General features: G+C 36.1%; 2 protein-coding genes across 2 annotated transcripts in view; one reads left to right on the top strand and one right to left on the bottom strand.

Annotated features, from left to right (window-relative positions):
* The window catches only part of LOC144443175 (pregnancy zone protein-like), a 44,243-nt gene extending 34,200 nt beyond the window's left edge, over nucleotides 1–10,043 (top strand). The window contains exons 24-30 of the mRNA XM_078132553.1: nucleotides 787–946; nucleotides 2,369–2,592; nucleotides 3,468–3,680; nucleotides 3,890–4,035; nucleotides 4,525–4,687; nucleotides 7,072–7,174; nucleotides 7,766–10,043. Coding sequence (XP_077988679.1) covers nucleotides 787–946; nucleotides 2,369–2,592; nucleotides 3,468–3,680; nucleotides 3,890–4,035; nucleotides 4,525–4,687; nucleotides 7,072–7,174; nucleotides 7,766–7,923 — 1,167 coding nt within the window. The 3' untranslated portion in view covers nucleotides 7,924–10,043. The remainder of the gene's footprint in view (nucleotides 1–786; nucleotides 947–2,368; nucleotides 2,593–3,467; nucleotides 3,681–3,889; nucleotides 4,036–4,524; nucleotides 4,688–7,071; nucleotides 7,175–7,765) is intronic.
* Nucleotides 10,044–12,325: 2,282 nt separating this feature from the next.
* On the bottom strand, nucleotides 12,326–23,390 carry LOC144443110 (uncharacterized). Its single transcript, XM_078132482.1, has 11 exons — nucleotides 23,305–23,390; nucleotides 19,301–21,620; nucleotides 18,279–18,426; nucleotides 17,777–17,897; nucleotides 17,400–17,495; nucleotides 17,141–17,245; nucleotides 16,662–16,752; nucleotides 15,236–16,183; nucleotides 14,586–14,832; nucleotides 13,593–13,734; nucleotides 12,326–12,908 (listed from the first exon to the last, which is right to left on the bottom strand). Exons 2-11 carry the CDS (start codon nucleotides 21,537–21,539, stop codon nucleotides 12,855–12,857), a joined length of 4,191 nt encoding a protein of 1,396 aa, XP_077988608.1. The 5' UTR covers nucleotides 21,540–21,620; nucleotides 23,305–23,390; the 3' UTR covers nucleotides 12,326–12,854.
* Nucleotides 23,391–27,343: the final 3,953 nt, after the last annotated feature.

Below are 27,343 nucleotides of genomic sequence, written 5' to 3'. Positions count from 1 at the left end.
AGTCCTTTGGGTCACTTCATGTGATTTCATGTGTATACAAGGAACATACTCATTTGCATATAGCCTATTATATGTTGTATAAATCATATGATTAATTTCTTAATGCATATGTAAAAATCATTTGATTGTTCGTAAGATTTTAGAATCATCATACAGTGTTTTTGTTAAGGGCTGTAAGTAGGTAAAATCTACCTGAGTTCACCTATCATTTAACCGTGGTTCCCTACCGATGTTTTCTCTTAAGGGCGGTAAGTATAGGTAAAATCTACCCGAGTTCACCTATCATTTAACCCGAGTTCACCTATCATTTAACTGTGGTTCCCTACCGATGTTTTCTCTTAAGGGCGGTAAGTAGGTAAAATCTACCCGAGTTCACCTATCATTTAACTGTGGTTCCCTACCAATGTTTTCTCTTAAGGGCGGTAAGTAGGTAAAATCTACCCGAGCTAGTTCACCTCATTTAACCGTGGTTCCCTACCAAATCATGGTATAATGTATGGAAAAGTATGCCTGTTTATCATATTTCCTCTTTCTGTTACCGGGGGTTCCCCAACCTTAGCAAAAACACTGTCATGTGACTAATCACATGATTTAAAAAAAAATGTCATTTAAGTCACTGGAATCAACAAAGTGAAAGAATTAGGCTATGTAAGCAGTTTTGGTATCAATCAATAGCCAGGTAGTAATGGCAAGTAGTCAAGTTCACACTAAAAATTTTCTGGAGTCTTTCCTTAATTTTCCATATTTTAATCCGTAATGACATTATGTTATACTTTAATCCTACAGGATTACAGCTTACAGTTAGCACTACGGTGTTTGGAGACAAGATTGGATAATATCACTGAGATCTATTCCATTACTATCTTATCCTATGCATTGGCCCTAGCTGGGAGTGAACGAACAGAATATATTATGAATAAATTAGATGACAATGCTATTCAGTCTGGTATGTATGAAAGTCTATCTTGTGAAAAAGACAAGTTAACTTGAACAAATACAATGACTTATTTGACCTAGTTATAAATTACAACATTTTCATTAAAAAGGGCTAATTTTCAATCCCATGTCAGTGTCTTGACACTACAAATGTGTATCAAGCCAACATTTTCATGAATACAGTCCCCAAAATACAACTTTCTTTCCTGTACATTCATAATATCGTAGTCCAACATTACAAGATAACAAATCTGTCTAAAATAGCAGTGTCATAGGCACTCTAGACTGACCTCTGTTACACGTACTGTCAAAGTCATCTAGTATAGTGTATGTCATCTTAATCTGAGCAGAGTAGGCCTTAAACCACCCTAAATTACAATTACAGAATATATTATTTCATTTGAGTATTTCACATTTAATACCCAATAAACCATACAGATTTTGAAAGCTATGAATCTCCTCTATGTATTCATTTTTTCAAAATGAAAGTTGGTGACGTGACGTATTGGAATAATTAGTACGTGTTGACAATTCAAATTAAGCTGCTTTCAAAATGACAGATTTCTACTTTAAATGGGTGACTTTTCTTAATTTTCCATGTTTTTCATGACCCAACTAACCCTACATTTCATAGATTCAGGAAAGCAATATTTAAATGTTGACGCCCTCTATGGCGAGATCAGAAAAAGTTTACAACATCATCAATGATAAGATCACCTAAAGTGCATATCTGGGTGAAACTTTTCAATTATTGTGAAAAATAGTCATTTATTGTTGAAATTTAGGGCCTTTTATAAAACAAATGGTTTGTGGCTATCTTTTAATTGACTTTAATTGTGATTTCAAAGGCATTCACAATGTAAGTATGATAATGAAATGAAATGGAAACATTAATATGTATGTACGCATACACTTACTTTTTTCACTTTTTCTTTATTTATCTGATTGGTTGACACATCATTGTTAAGGTGCTACAATGAGAAACATGAAAATTAAGAGATGTGACATCCTTATCATGACGGATTCTTTGCATTAGCAGTTCAAGTGCAACTTTCCCCGACTTGGTGAGCCAGCAAGTCGGGTGTCATAAAAATTGTTTGCACCTCTAAAGCTATTTGCAATGTCACTGATAATGGGTCAGTAAAACTGATAACAACTGATATGACATTAGGGGCTTCACACTTAGATATTGAGCTTAGCTTTGCCTGATGTGTTATGTAATAGTGCTTTATCACATTTGTAAATATTGCCAGCAAACATTATTCAGTGATCAGAAAGGTAAGAAACCCCACTTCCTAGCTAATGGCTTGATTCTGTAATGTTTCATGACTTGTTTTACAGTGTTTTAGTGACTATAAATTTTGCGAAATAACTTACTGCATGTTGTCACAATTATTTAACATCCAATTGATGGATAGTGTGTATTTTATAGATGATCTTCTCTACTGGGCTGTCAGTCAGGAGGAGGAAGAGGAGGAATCTAATAGGCGATGGTATCACACTGCACCGTCCCATGATGTAGAGATGACATCCTATGCATTACTAGCAAAGCTTGTTATCGCAAAAGAGGACTCAGACAGAATTGCTGAATTATTACCCATTGTACGTTGGTTAACAAAACAAAGAAATGCTTATGGTGGATTCTCCTCAACTCAGGTCAGATATTCATAAAAAATACCATCTACACCCCCCCCCCCCCCCAATATATTCCTATTTATGCCATCTCCATAAAATCTTTACTGTTGTATCCCATCCCTCTCCCTCCTCCCCCCCCCCACACACACAAACACACCCACCCACCCATTCATTCCTACAAATATAGCAACAGTACAAAATAAAAAGAATATCAAGACAAACAGATTAGGGTATTTATGATGTCATCACCAGAGGTTTTCCCAGAAACCATTGCAGGAAATCCCAAAATAGCTGAAAACATGTCAAGTGAAGTAGAGCTTCTTAATACAAGATTTCAAAGTTGAGTAAGTTATAGAGAAGCTATTCTATCACCCAAAAATTATACGTACATTGATAGCAGTAATCAGTACAAGTGTACTAAAGGCAGTTATGGTAAACTTGACTTGACTTTTTCTTTAATTAACCACTTGTTTTGAATAAATTGTAGGCATGTTCCCTGCCACTATAGTGGAGAGACATACTGTGAATCCTCTTTCTCCCAACTAGAAATTACTTGTTTACTTGTTTAATATTGGCATGTTTAGTAGTGATACAGTCTAATTAGTAGTGTTTAGCCCCAAATGGTGGGTGCTATGTCTTTGGGGAAGACTAGTAGTACAGGTAGTAGTTACTTGTACTGTAGAGTTCCAGGAGTCTTGCAGTTTGACCTCAGACTCAGTGCTCAGGTTGTTGAACAAAACAGTACCTCTGTCCGAGAGTGAGTATAAGCACCCTCAAGGGTGTTGGCACTGTACAACATTTAGCAGAATAGGGTCAAACAACTCAACTAATGTCATAACAGAGCTAGGACATTATTGAACTTTTCACAAATTTTAACATTCTCATTTCTTTGATAGGATACAATTCTTGCTCTCCAAGCTTTGGCTATTTATGGAGGTCTGGTCTATAGAGATGGTATTGATATGTATGTAGACTTCCAAGCTAATGACCTGGTGCAGAGATTCTCTGTTAATCATGACAACAAACTGGTCTTACAAAGAGTAGAAGTACCAACATTGCCAGACATTGTTGCCATGACAGCAGCAGGTGATGGATGTGCTCTGATGCAGGTATGATTCACAATATTGTATTTATAGCTGTGGTGGTAAGAAGACAGATACAGCAAGTCTGAAGTTGTCCACAAACTTTGATCTCCAATAGTTCAGATATTATGTTTATCCCAACATTTTGTACTTTTAAGAGAAAAACCACTATATTTAAAACCACTAGGTCCACTATATTTAATTTCTCCATATGAAACATTGATATTTTCTTACAGGCCAACGTAAAATACAATATTCCCAAATCTCCAGCTCCGCCTAAATTTCATCTTGAAGTTAATGTATTGGCACAATCGAGTATTGAGATAAATTCTGACAAGAGGAGTGGATGTGCTGGTGATAAATCCATTCAAATTTGTGCAAGGTATGTTCCTATGATATCCACTGGGGGGTTTCGGTGGGGAATATAATACTCAACTACTATCACACCTCTTACATTTGGTCTAAAAACAGTTTCCAAACAGCATTCCTAGTGGTCAGACTATGCAATCTTTTGTCTTTCTAAGTAACTAGCGTATGGTGTATTATGGTTGTAAACCTGCACCATACATTTACAATTCTTTTCAATTTCTCTGGCATGGTAATGTTTGATTATTCCATAGATTCTATCATGAAAACCATAAAAACCATACATACCCACACAATTAGTATGAATTTTCATTTAGTTCATTTTATGCTTCAAATAGAACCCACAAACAATAGCAGTGATTTTGAGAGACAGCCATGACAACCACTGAACATAGAAAGTGCTCCATTCTTTCTAACACAACAGACTTTGCTAGTCTGTGGTGTTGGTTGTCTTAATGTCACATTTGCCTAATTTATCTATCATGTTTTTCATTTATTTGACCAGGTACTTAGGCAACGATGAATCATCCAATATGGCTGTGATAGAAACCAAGATGGTGTCTGGTTACTTCCCTGATAAGCCCTCACTCAGAGATGCTTTCAAATCTTCTGACAGCATGGCAAGATTTGATATTGATGGAAACAAAGTCATCTTCTATTTTGATGAGGTGAGTTATCAGAACAATTACAGGAACTGTCTCCATTTTGTCATGTGATTATAATTATACTGTTGTTGGGTAGGTGGATGTCTGGTTGGGTAGCATGGTTGGTAGTGCATCCATCTGTTTTTCAGGGTCCAGCCAGCTTTTCTCCTTTTCCACTACATTTGGCAACAAGGTAAACTTGGCCATGTGTTGGAATACAGCGTCTTGCAGGGTTGTAGCTTATAGTTTGGATGGCTTCACGAAAGAGAGAAGAGAGAAGGGAAAGGGCTGAGGTTGAGTCAAAGGACATCAACCCGGGGAGCACAGTTGAGAATATATACATCCATCTGGTGGTTGGAGGGTCCCAGGTTTCAAGTTCTTGCCCCGACTAGCTTTTCTCTTCAATAGGGAACTTGCAAACCCGCCATGTTGAATGTTGCATCATGGGAAATGTGATAATAAATACTAATCAATTAGTATTATGAACAATATTGTTATATTGTTTGTAACCACGAATGATCACTTCATAGTCACCCTGACCATTGTGGCAGGTTTATTTTATGGGTAGCTCCAGATTAGATGATACGTTAACCTCAGACAATATTCCATAGTCCTTTGCGTCTGAGCGTGCTCAGTCTGGATTGCAAGTTCCCTATTACAAATCAAAGTTTACACATCCAGATTAAAAGCCCTCGATTCCTTTTTTCCCAATCAGTGACAGTTAACAAACACATATTCTATTCATGGCATTGCACCTGGCACACTGATGTAATGACACAATGGCAAAGTGCTATGACTGCAATTCATAATTGTGAAAAGTTTTTTTTTTTTTTTTTTTTTTTTTTTTGTATATGTAGTGCAATTGCGAACAATAGCCACTTCAGGAATAAATGACAAAGAGAACTCCTAATTGGCCAAGCAAATTGGTTCGCTGCTGCTCAGAATAACAAAAAAAAAAAAAAATAAAAATAAAAATAAAAATGTAAGCTGGCAACACTTTACGAAAGGTGTACATTGTACTTTAACGTGCATTGGGTATTGCACTCCAATACACGGGACCTCTATTTTACGTCCTGTCCGAGGGACAAAAGTAAAGTATAAAAAGGAATCAAAAATACATGAGACATACAAGTGTACAAATATCCATACGTTCTACAGAGGAGGCAAAATGCATTACTGGAAACCCAAGTGACCAATAAAAGAACAAGACCCTACTAGAGAATTACAGCACCAGGTCTTACTGCACTGTTTTCTGGCAGTTTAAGGAACAGGTCCAGCCAGCTCATAAATCACAAGTGCTCTAGTAAGCCAGGTGAATTGCCTACATTTGCCTACATTTTAAATGTGTGCACCAGTGTTGTTGTTTACTCCTATTGACACAAGTACAACAAAATGGAAACAAAAATGTAGTCCAATTCAAAATGAGATCACAAATTATACATTCTTGTTTTGACATATACAAGTACCTAATACTTTCAAGGTTTTGTGATGTCCTCAACAGTATCCAGTCTAACTTTAATCTTTTGTCTATTTTTTGTTTTTCCTGTGATGAATAGTGGTACTATTCTAATTTATCACCCCTGCCACATACATTTACAACCCACTGCATAGGAGTAAATCCTTCACATAGCAACATCTGTCCTACCAGGTGCTCATATACACATCTGGTTTGACAAGAACAAGCATACCTTTATGGAACAAAATTTACAACTTCAGACATCAGACCATGGACAAACAGAACCTGTTACAAACAGGGAAAGTAAACAACTGAATTGGATTACTAACATTTGGCACAACATGCTGGAAGTACAGAGACTTATATTACATTTCATCATTTGATAAGAAGTTTTATGGCCACTTTACATAATGGTTCACATTCACAAACAAATTTCCAGTTAACCTGGCACTTCATGTACACATAAAGAGGCCATAAAACTGTTCTTATCAAACCATGGTGTGTAATACAAGTCTCTGCTGTTCCAACATGCCGAGCCTAGTGTTGTTAATCCAATTCATTTGTTTACTTTCCCTGTTTGTAAGAGGTTCCATTCGTCCACGGTCTGTCGGCAGTTGTAAGAGGATATTTGATGCGTGAAACTGATATCCAGGAAGTGTGACAATTAAGTTCAATAGAACCTAAAATAATGTCTATAATCAAATAAGTTACGGGCGATGTCATTTAAAAACTGATGCACAAGAAATGAAATTCTTCCATTTTTTTGAGACCCCCTCCCCACAAAAACAAAATTTCTTATAGCGAATATATAGTTATGATGTGTGAATATTTATAATATGATAATTTTGGATGTAATTTACATGTTCAAGTTTTAAGTCTACCCTTTGTTTCTGATTTCTGTGAATGTACTCAATTTACCTAATATCATTACTGAATTTTCGTTCTTTTCTAGATTGGGCATGACACTATTTGCTTTGAATTTGTCCTTCAACAAGTTATTAAAATTGAAGATGTCAAACCAGGCTGGGTATCTGTCTATGACTATTATGACACAGGTAAGATTTCTATAGTAGCTTTAGATCAGTGATTGCCATGGCAATATTAAATGTTTATGACAAAAAAGATAGATTTCAGTGACAACACTGGTAATCCAGCCTTCAGTTTTCTAAGATGGAGGCAAAATAAAGTTTGTTCTTCAATGTGGTAGAATACACATGTGTGTGATAGCGGTTCCTCTGTAATCGAACACCCTGTGATCAACACAGTGTAATCATTGGAAGTCCCAAATCAGTACACTGCAAGTTTATGGAATTTGAACTCCCTACTGAGACTATAATTAAATGAACATCCATTCAATAGCTTATCACAGTTGTATCAACATCTTGCAATAATAGTTATAGTTTGTGTCAATCTTAGTAAACCAAAAACTCTAATACTAAAGTAATATTTTACAAAGACAATTACAGAGAACTTCAATTTAGTTTCAGCAAATTACTACAATGACAGTCTGAAGAGTTTTGTAGCAGTAATTGGTTTTAACTAATTCTATGATGTCTTTTATGCAACACTAGTTCTGTTTCTAATATTTTTGTTATGTTTTGACCCACGTCTTGAATATAAATATGTTTTGTATTTTCTTCTTACAGACACTTCAGCCATTGTCACATACGATATTTGTCAGTCTGTCGACAGTGCTGAAGACTCCCAGGAATCTAATAGTAGTGAATCCCAGGAATCTGATAGTACTGAATCCCAGGAATCTGATAGTACTGAATCCCGGGAATTTGATAGTAATGAACGCTAAGGAACCTTCTACAGTCAACACATCTCATCACTGTTCTATTTCTATATCTCTATTGTACACAATCACCTGTCAATTCAAACTCTGCAGAAGACTTCAAGTGACAATCAACTAACCCTAACACCTTTTTGTCAAATGAAAACTTTTTTGAAACTATGAATATGTTTGTGTCACTAGAAGTATACTGAACAGCTGATTTATTTCAACTATACAGATGTGTAATGTTATTTACCTTGTTAAATTCTAGTTTTGCTACAAGATAACTTTTTTACCTTGTTAGCTTTTAGTTTTGCTACAAGATAACTTTTTTACCTTGTTAGCTTCTAGTTTTGCTACAAGATAACTTTTTTTTACCTTGTTAGCTTTACTACAAGATAACTTTTTTCACTTTTTATCTTTACAAAAGAAAATTAAAATTTCATCTCTAAATTTCTTGTCAACCTGGCATTGTTTCCTAACTACTTTCGATAGATAGACTGTATATAGAAATTGCAAGAACCTCAAATGACATGATCTTTTACTACTTGGCAGGATGGCCTTCAGGAGAGAGTTCTGTGTTTTGGATCACTTGGTATGGCTATTTCAGATAACATGATAGAACTAAAGAACACTCCGCACAGTCTTCAATTTGACAACAATTTCATAGTGGATAATCCTGTAGCAACCGTTTTATCAATGATATTCTGTATTCTAACATCCCTAACCCTAATATTAGAGTCTTTGGACCCCATTTACATGGTACTGTTTTCAATGAAACACAACAAAATATAGTTGCATTTGTACCTACCATTTTATACATGGAGATGTCCAAATCACATACATTTATATTTGAAAACATTGCCAAAAGTGTATAATTTTTAAAATGATGCATTTTCATTCAAAAATGGAGACTGTAAACAGCAAAAATGCAAAAACCAAGATGTATTAACAACCAAAAAACACAACAATTAAAAAATACACATTTTTGACCACACATTTAAACTATTTTGTTATGTTTGCATATGTGCAACAGCATGGTTTTCAATTTGTTCTACTTTCATTGTTTTCATGTAAATGATCAAAAATGTTTGTTGTTCTATCATGTCAATACATTTAACAAATTTAAAATGAAAATGATAATGATTTTTATCGTTTTTATTTGGAAAACATCGCCATGTAAACGCAGCCTTAGGCACCATTTTTAATTGGGTTTAAAATGAGATATTCATATAGCAAACAATACATGGGACCAGTGTTAGTTAGTCTTAAAAATAGCATTCTTGATGATACATGAATATCAATTTTTCTTTTGTCAAAGTACATACAGATACAGATTTGTATTGTAATCAGACGAAGCAGGCAATAAATTCAAATGACTTAAAGTCAGAGTTTTGAAGAAGTTCATCGCAAATAAGAAAAAAACTCACATAAATTATCAACAGACCTTAATAAGGTGATTAAGTTAAGGGGATGCACACAATATGTGAAAATGGAGATATTAGAAAAAATCCATGAATTTGACTATGAATTACTTCAGACTGGTAGAAACATATATAACCACAACTTGCATAAATTTGATGTGTCTGTCCATGCTGAGACCAGAGGGACTATGTGAATAAATTTGACGTGTCTGTCCATGCAGAGACCAGAGGGACTATCTGAATAAATTTGGTGTCTGTCCATGCAGAGACCAGAGGGACTATGTGAATAAATTTGGTGTCTGTCCATGCAGAGACCAGAGGGACTATGTGAATAAATTTGGTGTCTGTCCATGCAGAGACCAGAGGGACTATGTGAATAAATTTGGTGTCTGTCCATGCAGAGACCAGAGGGACTATGTGAATAAATTTGACGTGTCTGTCCATGCAGAGACCAGAGGGACTATGTGAATAAATTTGGTGTCTGTCCATGCAGAGACCAGAGGGACTATGTGAATAAATTTGACGTGTCTGTCCATGCAGAGACCAGAGGGACTATGTGAATAAATTTGGTGTCTGTCCATGCAGAGACCAGAGGGACTATCTGAATAAATTTGATGCGTCTGTCCATGCAATATTGCTGTTATGCACAAATAGATTTCTTTGAAACCTGGGACAAAGGACATATGCATGCCATCTACTTGTACAGACTCTTTGCAGTAAGGAAGCACAAAATTCTAAGTTTGATGTACTGACCTATGACCTAAAGTGTTGACCTGTGACCTCATTGACCTTGGGTCTATTGCCATTGAATAGTAAGTCAAATGACCTACATGTAGTGTAGTGACCTATGACTATTGTCCTCACTGACCTTGGTTCAATCACAGACAAGGAAATGATCTTTTCCTTGTCTGTGGTACCAGAAATGATCTAGTATATTGACCTTTGACCTTGGTTCAATTGCCAGTTACTAGTAATTCAGATGACCTAGTATATTGACCTTTGACCAATTGCCATTTACTAGCAAGTCTGACCTGTACTGATATTTGTCCTTTGACCTAGTACATTTGCCCTTGACAAAGGAGTCTGATGGCCTAGTATGTTGACCTTTGACCTTGATCCAATTGTAATTGCCACATTGTAAGTCAAATGTTGTAGTATCATGGACCTATGACCATTGTCCTGATCAACCTAGTCCTTGACTAGGGTGAATGGTCAGGCATCTCACAAATTGACATCAAGGCTTCTGAATTGATGGAACCAAATTTATTGGAAGAAAGATTTGACACTGAAAGAAGTTACATATAGGAAAACCAACAGATTGTATTGTAAGTGACAAAGTCAATAATTCAAATGCAACATATAACAACAGAACAAAAAAGGACATTTAACAAAATTTGATCGGAAAAACAAAATATTGGAACAAAACTAAAATGAAAGGTATGGTTGTCATGTAAATTTACATGTACCTACAAACATTTTGATATTTTTTATATCAAGGCATTTTCTTTGTGGTGTGTGTGCGTGCATATGTGTGTGTGCGTGTGTGCACGTATGGAAGTATTTTATGCATGTATTGTATCGTGTGTGTGAAAATGTGTGCGTGTGTGTATATGTATGTAGAGGTATCACTTATCTAAGCTAAGCATGATATTTCAACTTTACACTTCATCAAATGTTTGTGGCTGATGAAACTGCCTTGCAGGCTGTACCTTTGCATGAAAGGAGGGGATTTAGTAGTTTTGTCAAATCTTATGACTTACACCTATAGTACATTATCAAGTACTTTGATTCACCTATCGATAGACTTGTGTGTGCCATTGTATGATGAAAAAAATATTGATCTTCTGTCATAACTTGCCAGGACATCATGAATGTGTAAAAAATACACACATATGCTTGCCTTGAAGAAATGCAATACATTTTAGGATGTACAAAATTGAAACACCCCCCCCCCCCCCCACCATCAACATGCTCCAGTTAGTTATTGCAGCCATTACATACTATAACAATTTCTGACTTTCAAGCCTATCCTTTGTTATTCTTCACAGCAAAGGAACCTTAAAACGTGTCCACTCTAATAACTGCTAATAACAAATAAACTGAATTAGACATCAACAAACCATTAGGTATGAAACAAACAAATACTGTACCTACAATATTTCACTTTGTCAAATGTTTAGTTTTGTTTATAACCACAAACTTGAACGTAACAAACTGACATGTTTGTCAAACATCTGAATTGTACTATTATATTATAGTAGACTAAGTTCAAATTCGGAAAAAAAAAATATCAGAAATTTCTTCATTTACAGAGAAAACGCTGATATAAAATGAAAGCTGAAACATGCTGTACTACATCAATTTTTTTAAGTTGACGGTGCATATCAACAATCTGGAAGAGTTACACATACAATGACGGATGGGTATGTATTTCAAGTCTGTGATGGCAGTGATAATATTTACTAAAATATGGTAGGCTGTAACGGATTAATTGTGGTATTTTCTCATTTTTTACCACAAAATATTAAATAAAGTACTTTAAAATTTAGAAAATTCAAACATCGTAACAAGATGGCTGAAATCATCTAGTATACATCTTACTTTGTGTATGCTTAAAGTGGTTGCCGAGTTTATCAATTTGTTCACTCAGGCGGTTTACAAAACATACTTGCATAAAGGCTACAATCAAACTGAACCAGTATAATGGAATTATGCTTTCAATAGTATTCCTAATTGTCTTCTGGTTTTGTCAGTACAAACAATAACATAAAAGGGGGTTTCCTTAAAGGGGAACAATACTCCAGGAAATGTTATTTTCGTTTCGGAGTCATTTCATGATTAACTTGATTTCCAAGCGATTGCCATGAAAAGTCAAACTGAAACTTGATTCAGATTTATTGTCCTAGTAGTGGTCCAGTGCATCATGGGAGTAAGCAGACGTACATATATATTAGATGGACAATAAATATTCATGACTATTTGCCTGAAGGTAATAAGCACTTAGGAGTCATGAATATTTATTATTCATCTAATACGTATGCAAGTATGCTAACCCCCATGATGCAGCACTGGACCAGCTCAGACAGTAACGTAATGAACGTGAAACAAGTTTCAATTTGATGTTCCTTGACAATTATATGAAATTTGTCACAGTGATGTGAAATCATGCAATGACTCCGTAACCCAAAGTTTATGAAAATACCTTTATAATTCTGAAGTTGTGTTCCCCTTTAAAGAGAGTTGATCAGCGAAATACATATTTTGTCAACGCACCTGCTTTTTTAACACATATTTCTTTTCAACTCTTCATGTCAGTACTGTCGATCATTCAGTTGAGGAATTTCCATGAGTCAATCACATTTTTTCGTAAGTCCTTTGAAATTCCAGGACCTTCCAGGAGTGTATGAACTCAGTATGACATGCCCAAAGTCGTGATGAAGTATGTAGAATATTACTTAATATTAATACACACCAAAAAATATAACCAGGCTTTTCCCCATTTGCTGCAAAACTTTGTACTATGTGGTTGGATAATCATTTATGTCTTGATCTACCTGGTTTGGTACTTTTACGATGACGTTCAAATGACTGGAAATAATAACAAAATAGAGTTGTGAAAATGTTATAAAAAAAGATAGCAAACAAGAATTAAAATAAAAATATGTTACTACTTATTAACCACCATATATTCATTATTATCTTTTTAAATGTATGCCAATTACATTCCAGAAAACAACTGAGAAGAAAGAATGCCACAAAATATGCAAATAGCACCAACTGATATGAAATATGGAAATAAGTGTTTTTGCAAAGGCTGGGAACCCCAGCAAATGTAAAATTAATAAAAGTTAGATTCTCATAAAATCCATAATTTTGCTTGGGAAAACTGGGAAAATTACCCCTGTAGATTTTACCTGCTTACTGCACTTAGTAAAAACACTGCAAATAAAGCACAAAGTGAAGGTTTCTACTGTCTGCCATAAAGAAGCCCAAAATTAATTTCTCAGCTGCCACAAATATAAATGAATGAATGAATGAAATTTATTTCACCAGATAACAAAAATAAGTTACACTTTCAAAGAAACATATGATACAAATATACAAAATGAATACAAAAGAAATAGACAATTGTTATCTGATGTGGACCATGGAAATAGTTCAGTGGAATCTATTTTATCAAGGTTTTAAGACATTTATGACAATTCTAAAAACATTTTTAATTTGAAATTAGTGAATTATCCACAAACTATTATTATTATAGTAAAACATTACCTTTGTGTTATTTGGACACTCATATTGCATGTGACCAATCCTGCCACAGGTGTAGCAACAGCGACCATGGCTTCTGCTAGTGCTACTATCCAAACTCTGATTACTTCCACCAAAGCTATCTGACGATGTTACTTTGTGGGTCCTAAAATACAACAATACAATGGTACAATTTCAAAATCTAGAAATGCAAGTGACTAGAACATTGTTTTCTAAGTAGTGGACAAATCAAAACTGGCTATAAAGGTGCCAGAAAATAGACTTGAGTATGTATCATGTGTTCAGCATGTACATTTGTACGTGTTGTATCACACTGTGTGCTGGAGCCATGTGTGTCTGTCAGCAAATTAACGGTAATTTGATAGCGTGTTCCATTACATCCATTCAACTGACACCCAGACATACTATAAGTATAGTTAATGTTAGATCAACATTCACATCTCAATGGTTATCTATATTTGTCATTTAGTTTTATTCAACAGTTTGAATTATTCTAAATTCAGGTTCAGGATCAACATAAAGAGATCTCAGCACGAGAGGGATCAAACTGATTAGATATCATACCTAACTATACTTTTTAATATAATCATTACATATAACAAATGTCATATTTTTCAATTTTTTTTTAACCAACCAGAATTGGGCATATATTGTACCAAATGTTCAAGTCATTTAAATTTACAGTAGTTTGTTTTCAGAGTCAACCAGTGCATACATTAGTTTGAAGAAGGCTTAAAAGTTTTCACTTTCATTTCACCAACAAACAAACAAACACACTCAGTTCACCAACAAACACACTCATTTCACCAACAGACACACTTTTTTCACCACCAACACACTCAGTTCACTTTCTACCACAATGGTAAGTTTACTTGTCAAGCAATGTGAGTTCTTAACATGTCATGGCAGATCATTTCAAACATTTCACTTGTCAGAAATTTTGAAGAAGGGATTCATTTTTTCCCAGGATTTTTGTATGCTAAGCACTGAACTCACCCTAACTCATCAGGAAGAACTTTGTCTTTTCCTTCTGGGGTCAAAGGTGAATTAGTGACAGGGTTGTGACCTTCGACCCATGCATCATCATCAAAGGAAAACTGGATGTCAGGTGGAGGTGAGGCTGTATCAGAGTGACATCCTCGTTCAGGAACAACTTGACTTTTATCACATGGTGCTCCTCCTGGTGATGATGCCGTGGACCTCCTATCACTATCATCATTTTCAACCTCTACACTCTTCTTGTCTGCTTATAAAGATATATATAAATGATATCAAATCAACAAATTTAATACATCAAACAACTTTTAAAAAGAGTATAACTATAAACTTCATCTTTTACTGCATTCATGTTGATTTGGGCCATGAAGTCACTCTTTAGTGTTAACAGGTTTACAGATGTGCACTATGTCTATGACTCTTGTATCAAAGGCAATTTCTTGGAGCAACAGAAACTTTGTCATTGAGTTGTCCATAATGGAGTAAATGGACATCACATCACTAGTAACTGACAACATGTTTTCTATAATGATAATTCAGATTCTGAATACAAAACTTTGCAATCATGTCATCATAGCTAATTTCTTTTGGTCTTTGGTCAACATTGGTTCTGACAAGTTTTAAGACCATTACAATGATATCATATTTACCTTTCCATCTGGGCTGGCGTACATGACTATCTGTCTGATCGTAGAAGAATGGTAGTCTACCAGACCTACAACTAGTCACATCTGATCCTGCAGTTAATGAGGTACTTCTTGGATGATTGTAGTTGAAAAAGGGGAATGGTCTTGGTGCAGCAATGAGAGTCATCTGACTTGGTTGTCTTGGCCCTGATCTTCGGTGTGGTGGTGACAATAATCTTACGTCTTTATCAATTGGATATGTTTTAGGATGGTGTCTACCAATATCACCACCTCCATCTTCTTGATAGGGATAAAGGTGTAATGGCATTACTATATGTTCAGTACTATCACTTCGCTGTGGTGATGTCACTGGTCCAATTTGCTGTTGTGGATGGTCAATGTGGGTATGCTCTGCTGGGGATTTACTTAATTGTTGCTGTGGATGATCACCATGGTGATGCTCAGCTGTGGCTTTGCCAGGCTCTTGTTGTGGATGATCATCATGGGAATGATCTGCTGGGGGTTTACTCAGCTTTTGCCATGGAAGATCACTGTGGTGATGCCCTGCTGGGGGTCTGCTCAGTTGTTGCCTTGGATGATCACCATGGAAATGTTCTGTTGGCAGTCTACTAAGCTGTTGCTGTGGAAGATCACCATGACGATGCTCAGCTTGGGGTTTGATTGGCTGTTGCTGTTGATGATCATCAAGAAGATGCACTGCTGGTAGTCTGATCAAATGTTGTTGATGATCACCACAGTGAGGCACTGCTGGGGGTCTGTTCATTTGTTGTTGCTTTTGATCACCATGGAAATGCACTGCTGGTCCCATGGGTTGATATAGATGTGGTAAATACACAGGATGTCGTGTATCACTGCCAGAGTAGACATTTGGGGCTCTAATCTGTAAGTTTCTCAATGCTGGTGGTATGAATGGGTATCCTGGAGTCTTTTTGAATGGTAAATGTGGATGATCTGAAAAGAATTGAAGTGATTTATATCGTTAATTCTACCCTGGATATGGATTCTAATATTCTATTTAATAATGAAACATATCAGTGATCACTATAGTAACCATAAAAATCTGTATTGATTCAAACCAACTGTTGAGTGATATGATGTTGCTGAAACTGCTACTTAGGATACTTAGATGACATGCACATGCATAAACCTGTAAACATCATTCAGAGATTACTTCCAGGAACAAACACGACATTAATATAACAGAACACTAAATGAGTTTAATTTACACTAAATTAAAATGAATCTAGTGTCTCCAGTTGGCCCATATCCCATTTAAAGTAAGCATATTTTTCATACCCTCTCGTGTAATCTAGTACTACCACATGCAACAACAATAATTTTAGTTTGAGTTTTATCTTAGTTTGATTTCCATAATAATATGGACATAAACTCATTTGAAATCCAACTGTAATGCAATAATCCAACTAACCTATTCTGTAAACCTCACAGTTGATTTTGATGTTTGCAGTTGGTTCCCAAAGCTCTACAAAGAATGGCGGCAGGCCAGGAGGAAGAATTCTCTGTGGGAAAATATATAATTGATATAGTAGTACATATACATGAAGTAAAAAGTTTTGACCCTCCACATTTTGATACCAAAATTGATTTCTGCTTCATTCTCCTACTAGTATTATCACAATGTTTTCAGCTATACACGCACACATGCATGCACACATGAATGCGAGCACATGCACACACACACACACACACACACACACACACACACACACACACATACATAGGTGCATTACTTTTTCACAACAAAAAGAAAAACCCATTAGCAATACAGAAAACATTGTCATATCAAAAAAGTTTAAAAATCCATGGTTTTTTTCCTAAGAAATTTGATGAGAATGACAGATAGAGTTTTAGATAATAAATGCAGAGATTGCAAACTAATTAACTTACCATATAAGCTGTAATAAGCTTATCCAAGGTTAACTCTCTGAAAACAAACTGTGCTTTTTCAGAGAAAGTTTGTTCTTTGGCAGTTTGAATCGAACACTCAATAGTCTGTAAATACAAAAATGAAAAAAAATCACTTAATATTGCAAAGAAAATGAAATTTCACTAGTACTCAAACTACAACAAAAGCTGGAATATACCAACATAAATTGAAAACATAATCTTTGATAGAACTGGGTTTTCAGACATAAAATATTCTCACCTGTTGTGGGTAAGCTTGACAGGCCAATGGCAAGTCTTGAATTTGGTCACGTGACACCCAGGAACTATTGCCATAGTCAATGTAACGTACCAACACCTGTTGGGTTTCAGACAATACATAAATACAGTCAACAACATTCCATTAATTAACAATGTGTTGACAAACACACAATTGGGTCCGTCTGTAACTAATTCACATAGGTCCACATATGGTACATACATCAATCCAGCATAAATAGCGCCACCAATGGTGAGTTCAAGAAGAAAGATTGAATGGCTTCCAGTACAGATGTGTTGTATTTTTCAAAAGTTTACAACTTTTAAAATGGAAATTACCAAATGATAAGAGGTACATGGGGTTGTAAATTACAAATTGACCTTATCTGAAGTTTGTCCTTCCACTCTAGCTCTATACCACTGCTGGTCAGCTTCATAGTAAGCAGCCACCATCTTGTAGAGATGTATCACACAGTCTGGCTTTCCTTTATCATTAAGACCTCTAAAATATTGAAGTAAAGAAATATCGATAAGTCTGGATGCCAAGTGGTGCAATGGTCTATTCAGATTGTTAGTTTTACATAGATTATCTTAACTTGGGAAAATTTCTCATGTATTCTCTTCTAGAATCATACCCATCACTATCCTGTACCCATTAGTTTTGGAGTTTCAACCATACATATACCCCACCTCCATGAAATTTTATTCCAAAGATTAACTACCCACCTTACTCCATCTGCTCACCAGAATTTCATTTCCTGGGATCAGCCTTCCTTTCTCACCCCTATCCGATCATGCAACAGAACTTCATTTTCCAAAATCAGCCCCCTCCCCCACCCATACCACCCTTAAAAAAAGTTTCTGTAATCAGCTCACACCTCACCTCTTCATATTATCTAACATGACTTGATAATCATTTTCTTCCGTTTCATTTCTGGCAATTTGTGCCCAGAATGTTCCAGTCGGACTCAGCTCACATTCTATGTAGACTTTGACTACCTTGGAAGATGACTGTGGTTCATATGGTGGGCCTATAAAAAGTGATACCAAAGAATAAGTAAGGAAATACACTGAGGTGCATTAGTGTCAAGATGCAGTATACCACGCCTTCCTTAGTGATATAACTGGATGATATTCATTATACACTACATCCCCATCTCTTATTTTTACATATACACATTAAAGGCAACAAGGTACATGTACTTATACTGGTTGTCAAGGCAATAACGTAGTAATACTTGTTGTCAAGGCAATGAGGTACTAATACTGGTTGTCAAGGCAATGAGGTACTAATACTGCTTGTCAAGGCAATAACGTAGTAATACTTGTTGTCAAGGCAATGAGGTACTAATACTGGTTGTCAAGGCAATGAGGTACTAATACTGGTTGTCAAGGTAATGAGGTACTAATACTGGTTGTCAAGGCACTGGGGTACTAATATTGGTTGTCTAGGCAATGAGGTACTAATACTGGTTGTCAAGGCAATGAGGTACTAATACTGGTTGTCAAGGCAATGAGGTACTAATACTGGTTGTCAAGGCAATGTGGTACTAATACTGGTTGTCAAGGCAATGAGGTACTAATACTGGTTGTCAAGGCAATGTGGTACTAATACTGGTTGTCAAGGACTGACTCTCCTATCTTCTGTTTCCAATGAGGTACTAATACTGGTAGTGGCACTATTTGTTCACCTAGAATTGTTGTATGATGTTATTGTACAGAATTTATAGACTTGTCTGGCCCATGGACTCAGATAAGTCAACACAGTCAACAATGTTTGTGATACTCAGAACTTCCGACACAAGAACCATTATTGTGTTCACATTATTTATTACTTTCATTGTCTCTTTCATATAATTTTCTTCCTTTGTGGTGGAATATTTTGAATATTCAATAATGACTTACCCACAGGCAGACTGCGTCTTGGTCTTGGATCATCTATTGGCAAGGGTTGGTTTCCATTTGTAGGCCTTGATACATGTGGTGCATGCATACCACAATCCTCTGCTAATAAACCTTGGTCTTCATTCACTTGCCTTGGTATGAATGGTGGAGCCTGTGCTTTCAGAGGACTTTGTCTCAGTGAGGGATCATATGACTGTTCTCTACATGGTGACTGTGGAGGACTGACTCTCCTATCTTCTGTTTCCAAGGTACAATTTTCAGCAAGGTCCTGACCAGATTCAACCTTTTCAGGTGAAGTGATCCAGCACTCTCCACTGCCAATGATGTTACCAGACTGTGGCATAGCTGTCATTTCTTCTTCATTGACAAGTACTTTAAATTTCTTTCTGTCAGATGAAATGTTCTGATCTGCCAGTCTTTTCTCTAAAGTCCGTCTTCTTTCATGCTCTAACTCATTATTTGCACCACTGCTGTCAAGGTTATCATGAGGGGCCAACACTGCTCCGTTTCTATTTTCTAACTTTGAACTCTCCAAATCAGCAAACTGTTCATTATCGACACTTCCATCAGCATATTCTGAGAAAACATCACTGTCTGTGAAATGTGTCATCCGTGCACCTGATACCACCACTTCAATGGATTGTTCTTTAACAACAGACACCTCTCCATGACTTGTGATTTCGATGGAATGTTCATCAATAACGCACACAGAGCCATGACCTCTAACCCGTTCAGTTCCTTTCTCACCTTCCTCATCAGCTTGTGTACCTGTCAAGGTAATATGTTGGGCACAATCAGACATCACTTTAGATCTGATATTTGACAACACTTCTTCTACAAGTTGGTGACTTACACTATCCACATTATCTTCTTCTCGGTCAGGATTATAATTTTTTCCATCTCCACCGGTATTTTCCTGAGTGATAGTAATGATCTCATAATCACTTTTGCTGTCACCACTTTCAGATTCAACACTTATTACTTCAATCTGGTCTTGACCTTTGTAAGTTTCCACATCAGATTCTTTGCCATTTTCATGATCAGTGTTCAATGTTAAAACTTCCACACTGTTCTGTCCAGTGGTTCTCTTAGAATCACTAGCTTCTTTGACGTTCACGCCTGTGTTTAGTTCTGTTATTTTTTGAACAGCCCATTGCTTAATCATGCTATCATCTGTTACCATGGTTACAGCTGCATCCTGCTCACTACCCAAAGCGCTATCAGATATCATGTCTGAGGTCCCTGCCTCAAGGTGTGACTCCAGGAATTGTTCCTCACTTTCCATGTCTTTCCTGATGTTTGTCTTTCCATCTGCTTTACATTGTACTTCCAGAATATAAACATCTAGATCTGCTGCGCTATCTTTAACAACATCATCATTATTACTAAAATCTTCTTCAACTTTGCTCGCACTCTGCATCATTCCAATATTTCCCTTTTCATTAGTTTCATGTTTAAACTCTTCAGCAATGATGACGCAATCTGAAATCTGATCACTTTGGTTTCCTGTTGACACATCTATCTCGGTTGGACTCTTTATAATCAAAATTTCACTTGGCATTACTGGATCTTCCCCTAAAGCAGGCATCTCTTTGACTTCAGTATCTGTGCCACTTTCTGTGTCATTGTGAGTCAGTGTACCCATATCCCCAAGGACATTACAATTTGGTGAAAGTTCTGATCTCTGGTATGGCTGCATTGCTTCAGAATCACGGATATGATTTCTTAACCCTTCAATCTCTGGATGCATATCTTCATAAGTTTTGTCACCTCTCTGTAATATCTGTATTGCTTTGATATTATTCTCAGTCTGCTGGGTATTAATTGAGTCTATTTTCCCCTCCAGCAGATCATGATCGGTGTCAACAGTTGCATCTGCTGTCTTTCTTTCCTCCATCTCAGCCTGCTTGATGTCATCATTACTTGCTGTCTTGTCATCATTTCTTGTTGTCTTCTCTGGTAGCTGTGTTTGTTGGGAACAATTTGACTCTGTTGTATTAATGTCATCTTTCTGTATGTTTACAACAATAACATCATCACCTGTCTCGGTTTTCTTACAGTCTGCTCTGTCTGTTTGTTGGGTATTACTTGGCGTGTCTGTTTGTTGGTTATCACTAGCTCTGCATGTTTGTTGAGTATCACTTGACATGTCCGTTTGTTGGGTATCACTAGGTGTGTCTGTTTGTTGGGTATCATTTGGCATCTCTGTCATGTTGACAACACTTCTATACACTGTCATACTAGCACTGGATGAGTTATCACCACTACCAAATGCAGTTGGATTGATGGTTAGTCTTACATCCCTACACGAAATAGAATCCTGAAAATAAGAAGAAAAAAAAACGAGCTGTGAATATAACATGATTTCATACAAGACTTTCATTTTCAATCAAAACAATATCATATAAAAGAGGATTAATTTGTGTCTTCAGTTACTTTCCACCATATTTTCCTGGTGCCAAACCCCTATTGTTCTCATCCCAAAGTGAAAGAAAGTGGGACAGTAGTTATGGCAAAAGGCCATACAAAAGTGCAACAATTGGCCCATTACATAATTTCACTTTGAATGAGGCAGGAAAGGTACTATTATTTTCCAACACCTGTACATCAATAATAATAAGATAATCAAGACACCTCTATTCATACCTTAAACAAACTCTCACTTTCTGTCAAAGACAATAGAAAATACAATAGCATTTAAGAGGAGAGAAAAACCTTTCAGAAAATATATGGGTTGATGGTGTAAACTTTATTCATTGTTGGGAAACAATAACTTGAAAATATGTCACCCTTAAAATCTTCCCTTTGTGCATCTCCACCTTAAGGTTGAGATGCAGGTTCGTTAGCTCATTTTTCCTCCATCACATTTCACAGTAAAGACAAGATAAATATACCATTTTTTTCATTAATTATGTCGAGTCTTTGTATGAAGTTGTGGTTTCTGTGGTGATTTTTTACATTTTTAACCATATTATTGATCTGTACCCAAAAACTGTGTTTTTTGACGATTTTCACTTAAAGCTATTTAACTTTTACAAACAGTTGAATATAGTCCTCTTTTCGACTTCAAATGAAAGCTATGTACATAAACAAAAAAACGTTCCTCCGGATTTTTTATTTTGTCTCTCATTGTCTTGTTATAATCATCCAAAGTTGTATTTTTGTGTTTTTTGCATAAATTACCGCTTTTCACACTTCTCAACGCAATATCTCTTGATTCCCTCAAAAACTAAACAATCCGGAGGAACGTTTTTTCGACACACTGTCTCCGAGTATTGTCTCCAAATTTGACGCAGCTGGGACGTTCTGACGCAAAGTTAAATAGCTTTGAACTTCACACAGTATACAAAATAAAGAACGTAGATAAATGCTAATTAACACAATTGGACTCCTTCCGCCCGACAAAAGCTTTCAAATTCGACAGACATTGCAACAGCTGTTTTCTGTGACTTGCAAATATGTTACTCAATCCTTGCCATTTGGTTGTGTACGTTACTTTGCTACAGACATGAAGAAAATCGGGTATTTTAGGAGGGTCATGAAATGCTACAGATAGAAACGTGTTTGTTTCCCGCGATAAAGGTGTCAAGTCATCTATTATTCATCTACGGGTGGAGACTTTGGTTTAATCTTTTAATACGGTACGCGTGCCGTTCTCGACATTACATAGTATACTTTCTGGTTTGGATTCGAAGCTTTTGCTCTACGCAGTTGGTGTTCGTGTTTTGATTCGAATATGGGCTACGTTCCATATTCCTGCTCATGTATTAGGCATTGCTACGTTGTTGGTGTTTCGTTGAAGACACACAATAAAAAAAGTTAACCCTTTTCCTGAAATCAAATTTCCACACCACGACACCGTACGACATCGGGAATGTTATACAAATTGTAAGGAGTGTTACAAAACTACGGTATAAATAATGGTACTTGACGAACTCACGTCAACAGTTTTTCTTCCACTGCGAGTGACGTTTTATGATACTCGGAGTCGTAGTAGACATTACCTCATTTATTTAAACCACTTGTACCTTCAAAATCTCCGTTTTATAACTTTAATAGCCTTGAGGATCGCTCGGTGCCAAATTCTTTGCCGTTTACGTTCAGACAGCGTCATCGTAGACGCAAATAAACAACGCAGCGCACGTATACTACTACAGTACATGTGACTCGGTGTCGACGTGTCTCGAAAGTTCACGAAGGATCGAGCCGTGATAAGCCGATCGTTAGAGTGTGGTTGCCACACTCAATTTATAGGACCTTAACCCTAATAATATAATATAGTATGTGAAGAGGACGTTGTCAAAATCCACCAACGCGAAAGTTCAAAGCTAGTCTACGGCCACGTTCTGTGAATCTTACAGAAACAGAAATGTAATACCCGGAAATCGCCGATGCAATGTCACGCATCTGACGTGAACTCTCAAGTCTCGAAGATAGCGTGGTTTTTTCGATGCGCCAACGTGTTGATTAAATCGTTTTATTTTTGTAAACATCAATTTTTTTCGATCGGCTAAAACAATTAGCCTGCAATACTGTTAGATATTCGAGATTTGTATGGTTTTTTTTTTACATGCATGGTACTTGAAAACCGTCATCTAATACATCGCCGTCGCGTCGGGTACACTTGAAGGCTGTAGACTAGTGTAGTCACAGTCGCTTGTAAACTGTTATTCCTTTCCTAAATGGTTTTATTCTTGTCTATAACGGTCCTAATACAGAACAATGACGTTATTATAGGGATTGGCGATATTCTTATGAAATCGGTAGCAATGTCATACCTCCCTCTCCCCCTACGTGTTGTATGTAACTTGTAAGTACCATTTAGGAAAGGAGTAACAGTTTACAAGCGACTGTGCGGCTGTAGTGCAGTGTAGGCCGCTTCACTGTAACGTTTTTAGCCGATGCACTGGTCAAAATCAACGTGCATAAGTCCAGGTTCAAAGGAGGTATTTTTTTACTTGTTATTGGTTATAACCAAATTTACCGAGTTTGATTGGTTTTGTACAACAACATAGCTGAGAGATAATGTCAAGTAAGAGGCCTACTAGCTATGGCTCATTTGCATATGAAAAGACACTCTTCTGTAATCAACGTTTCTGTCAATCTTCTTTATGTATGCAAATCTTTGTACATAAACATTCAGGAATGAAACCATATAAAACACATGTAGCGTTAGAGTTTTTTCATTTCAAATTTATTAATGGAAAAAATGAACGATTTTCAAAAAATCTTTTAACCAAATGATGGCACATACCATGAAGCTTCATAATGAGCAAAAAAAAAAAAAAGGCCAAAATTCACCAACGAACCTGCATCTCATCCTTAATTTACCACTTTCTGGTAAATGTATAATTTTGCAATGACTAAATGCAGGTCCTGGAGTGTTGGTTTTTTAAAAAGCTATTGAAGTTTGCTAATAAGTCCTTGTGATGATTTCAATCTTTATCTTTCTGATACCTATATCATAAGTATCATAGAGGATCTGGCTTAGACTAATGTGTGTGTGTGGGGGGGGGGGGGATGGGACGGACAGCAAGGAAAATGTAAACTTACTTTTTTCTGTTGGATAGCTTCAACTGTAACATAAAGAACAAAACAATAAAAGTAAATCATATCGACATGTATTACTAAACTCCATATTTAGATATCATTTCGACAGACACTGAAATTAACAGAAAATCTCTGACTCTACAGATGTGTTCAATTGCTAGGGTTAACACTAAGGTAGCAACTGTTCAAAGTTTAGACCACTATCTAGTTTATCAGATTATCAATACTTTCAGACCTACCTAACATTTATGATATCATAACACGGTCCACACACTATGTGTACATAAAAGGGGTTCGGGTAAGAGTTCAGATTAACAAATAATTTAAAGAACAGACATTTCACATAATTAGACTGTTTATAGTTCAGTAACCTTAGTAACAGTTGAGATAACAAAGCAGTTCAAATAACAAAATAGTTCATTATACAATGTACAACCAAACATTTTACTTGACAGTTCAGATAACAAAGCAGTTCAGACAACCAAATAGTTTAGATAACTAAATTGTTCATATAACATGCAAACATTTCACTTAACAGTTCAGATAAAAAAGCAGTTAACATAACCACACATTTCATTAACCGAACAGATAAGATAACCAAATAGTTCATATGACCAAACAGTTCAGATAACCAAATAGTTCTTATAATCAAACATTCCACTAACCTATATTTTTTACAATGAAAGTTACAATGCTATGCAAGGTTGAGAAAGTAAGTGCTTGGTTAGAGTGAAGATTTCATACTATTTATACAATCTCCTGTTCTTATTTAGTTTAATTTGAGACTGACCAAAACATTTCAGTTACTCACTGCAACCCTGCTGACACTCATATCTATGCAGAGCTTCTGCTATAGTTTGGGAAGAGGAAAGATGGAAATCTGATAAAAACCTCCACACACTTCCATACCATGTACCATAATTGTAGTGGGGAACCATTGTAAAATATGTTGAGAACACAGGACTGGTACATATTACCTACACACAGTTACACTGCCCTAAACAAGGCTGCGATTTCATTTACAATATATACTTGTATCTATTTGTGATAGTGTGATAATTTGAATATCAGGACTTACGTTTACTTCTCAACATCGTCATAATCTCTGTTGGTTGGTATGTACATTCAATGTCAACTAGCCAGACTGGGGGTACACCATCAGATATCTATTGTATAGAAAATACACACATCAGATGATGACAGAATCCCTTGACATATGAACGCAACTGTGGTGTACTCAAGGTAGGAGTACTTGTGGTGTTCTCTACTGCTGTACTGTCACCAGCATAGCTAAAATGCAGAACAAACACAGCAAGCACAAATGAAAATCACCCTTGGTACCCACACTGGCACAAAGGCATCATGGAATTGTTTTTATTACATATGTTTATCTAAAACAGCAAATTTCCATGAAAAATTATACCGTGTGATTAAATAATTCTGTGGCAATGGACTGATCATGCTCATTTGCATACTACAATGCAAATACCACTAGCATGTGTGTGCACCAATGCAAGTAATCTCTGGTACAATACATATGTAACAAGTTTTCTGCATTTGATTACACAGCCTCCAGTCTAACAGTGTAATATCATATTATTTCAACTTTGGGTCATTTTGGTATAACTTGCTTTAGCTTTTAAAGTTACTGTTACACCACAGCTTCCAATAGTCTATCTTCATTGCCAGTGGACTTGGAAGTTGGTACCCATTACTTTTGAGGAAATCTATTGCATCATTGATTGAAACAACTGTTAGATCTTTGGTCTGCTGTACCAGAACATTCTCATTTTACAACAGGCTTCGGCTTAGGGTTGGTTGTGGTTTTACTGTCCATGATTGGCATGAATGAAAGTTAATGATATAAAGTAAATTTGATGAACAAATCAGGGTCCTGTAAAGAACTGACAATTAAAATATTCTCAATACCACTATCAGATAACAAACTATGAGAGGTGAGACATTGAAACTATCATCAACATGGACTACATTATATACTATAATCTGACCTTCTTGTTGACTGTACAAACCATAGGTTGATTTGTTGTCCTGTCTAAGAATTCCCATCTAGCATCCCTTGGTACATCACAGTCTAAATCCTCAAAAACACAACATTTCACAGCCTGTATTAAAAAGAATGGACAGAAAATTAACAATTTTTACTAACCTTGCATGAATTACACACATTTATATCTATTAGATTATTCATACTCATATACATTGCACTTTCAATTAATTTCAACATGTCTTTTAGTTACTATTTGAACATTCAGTACCACAGCTATATTACATGACAAATGTGTTTGCTGCCAGACAATGGATGTGTTATCATCTCATCTATGTGAACCTAGAACAACTGCAAAGAATAGTGTACATCTACATACCTACATATTGTAACATATCTACATGTACAACTCATACATACATACATACATACATACATACATACATACATACACAAACACACACACACACACACACACACACACACAC

Source organism: Glandiceps talaboti, chromosome 12 (genome assembly GCF_964340395.1).
Source record: "Glandiceps talaboti chromosome 12, keGlaTala1.1, whole genome shotgun sequence".
NCBI classification, from domain to species: domain Eukaryota; kingdom Metazoa; phylum Hemichordata; class Enteropneusta; family Spengelidae; genus Glandiceps; species Glandiceps talaboti.
Note: the sequence above shows the minus strand (reverse complement) of the source record. Positions and strands in the feature narration are given on the sequence as shown.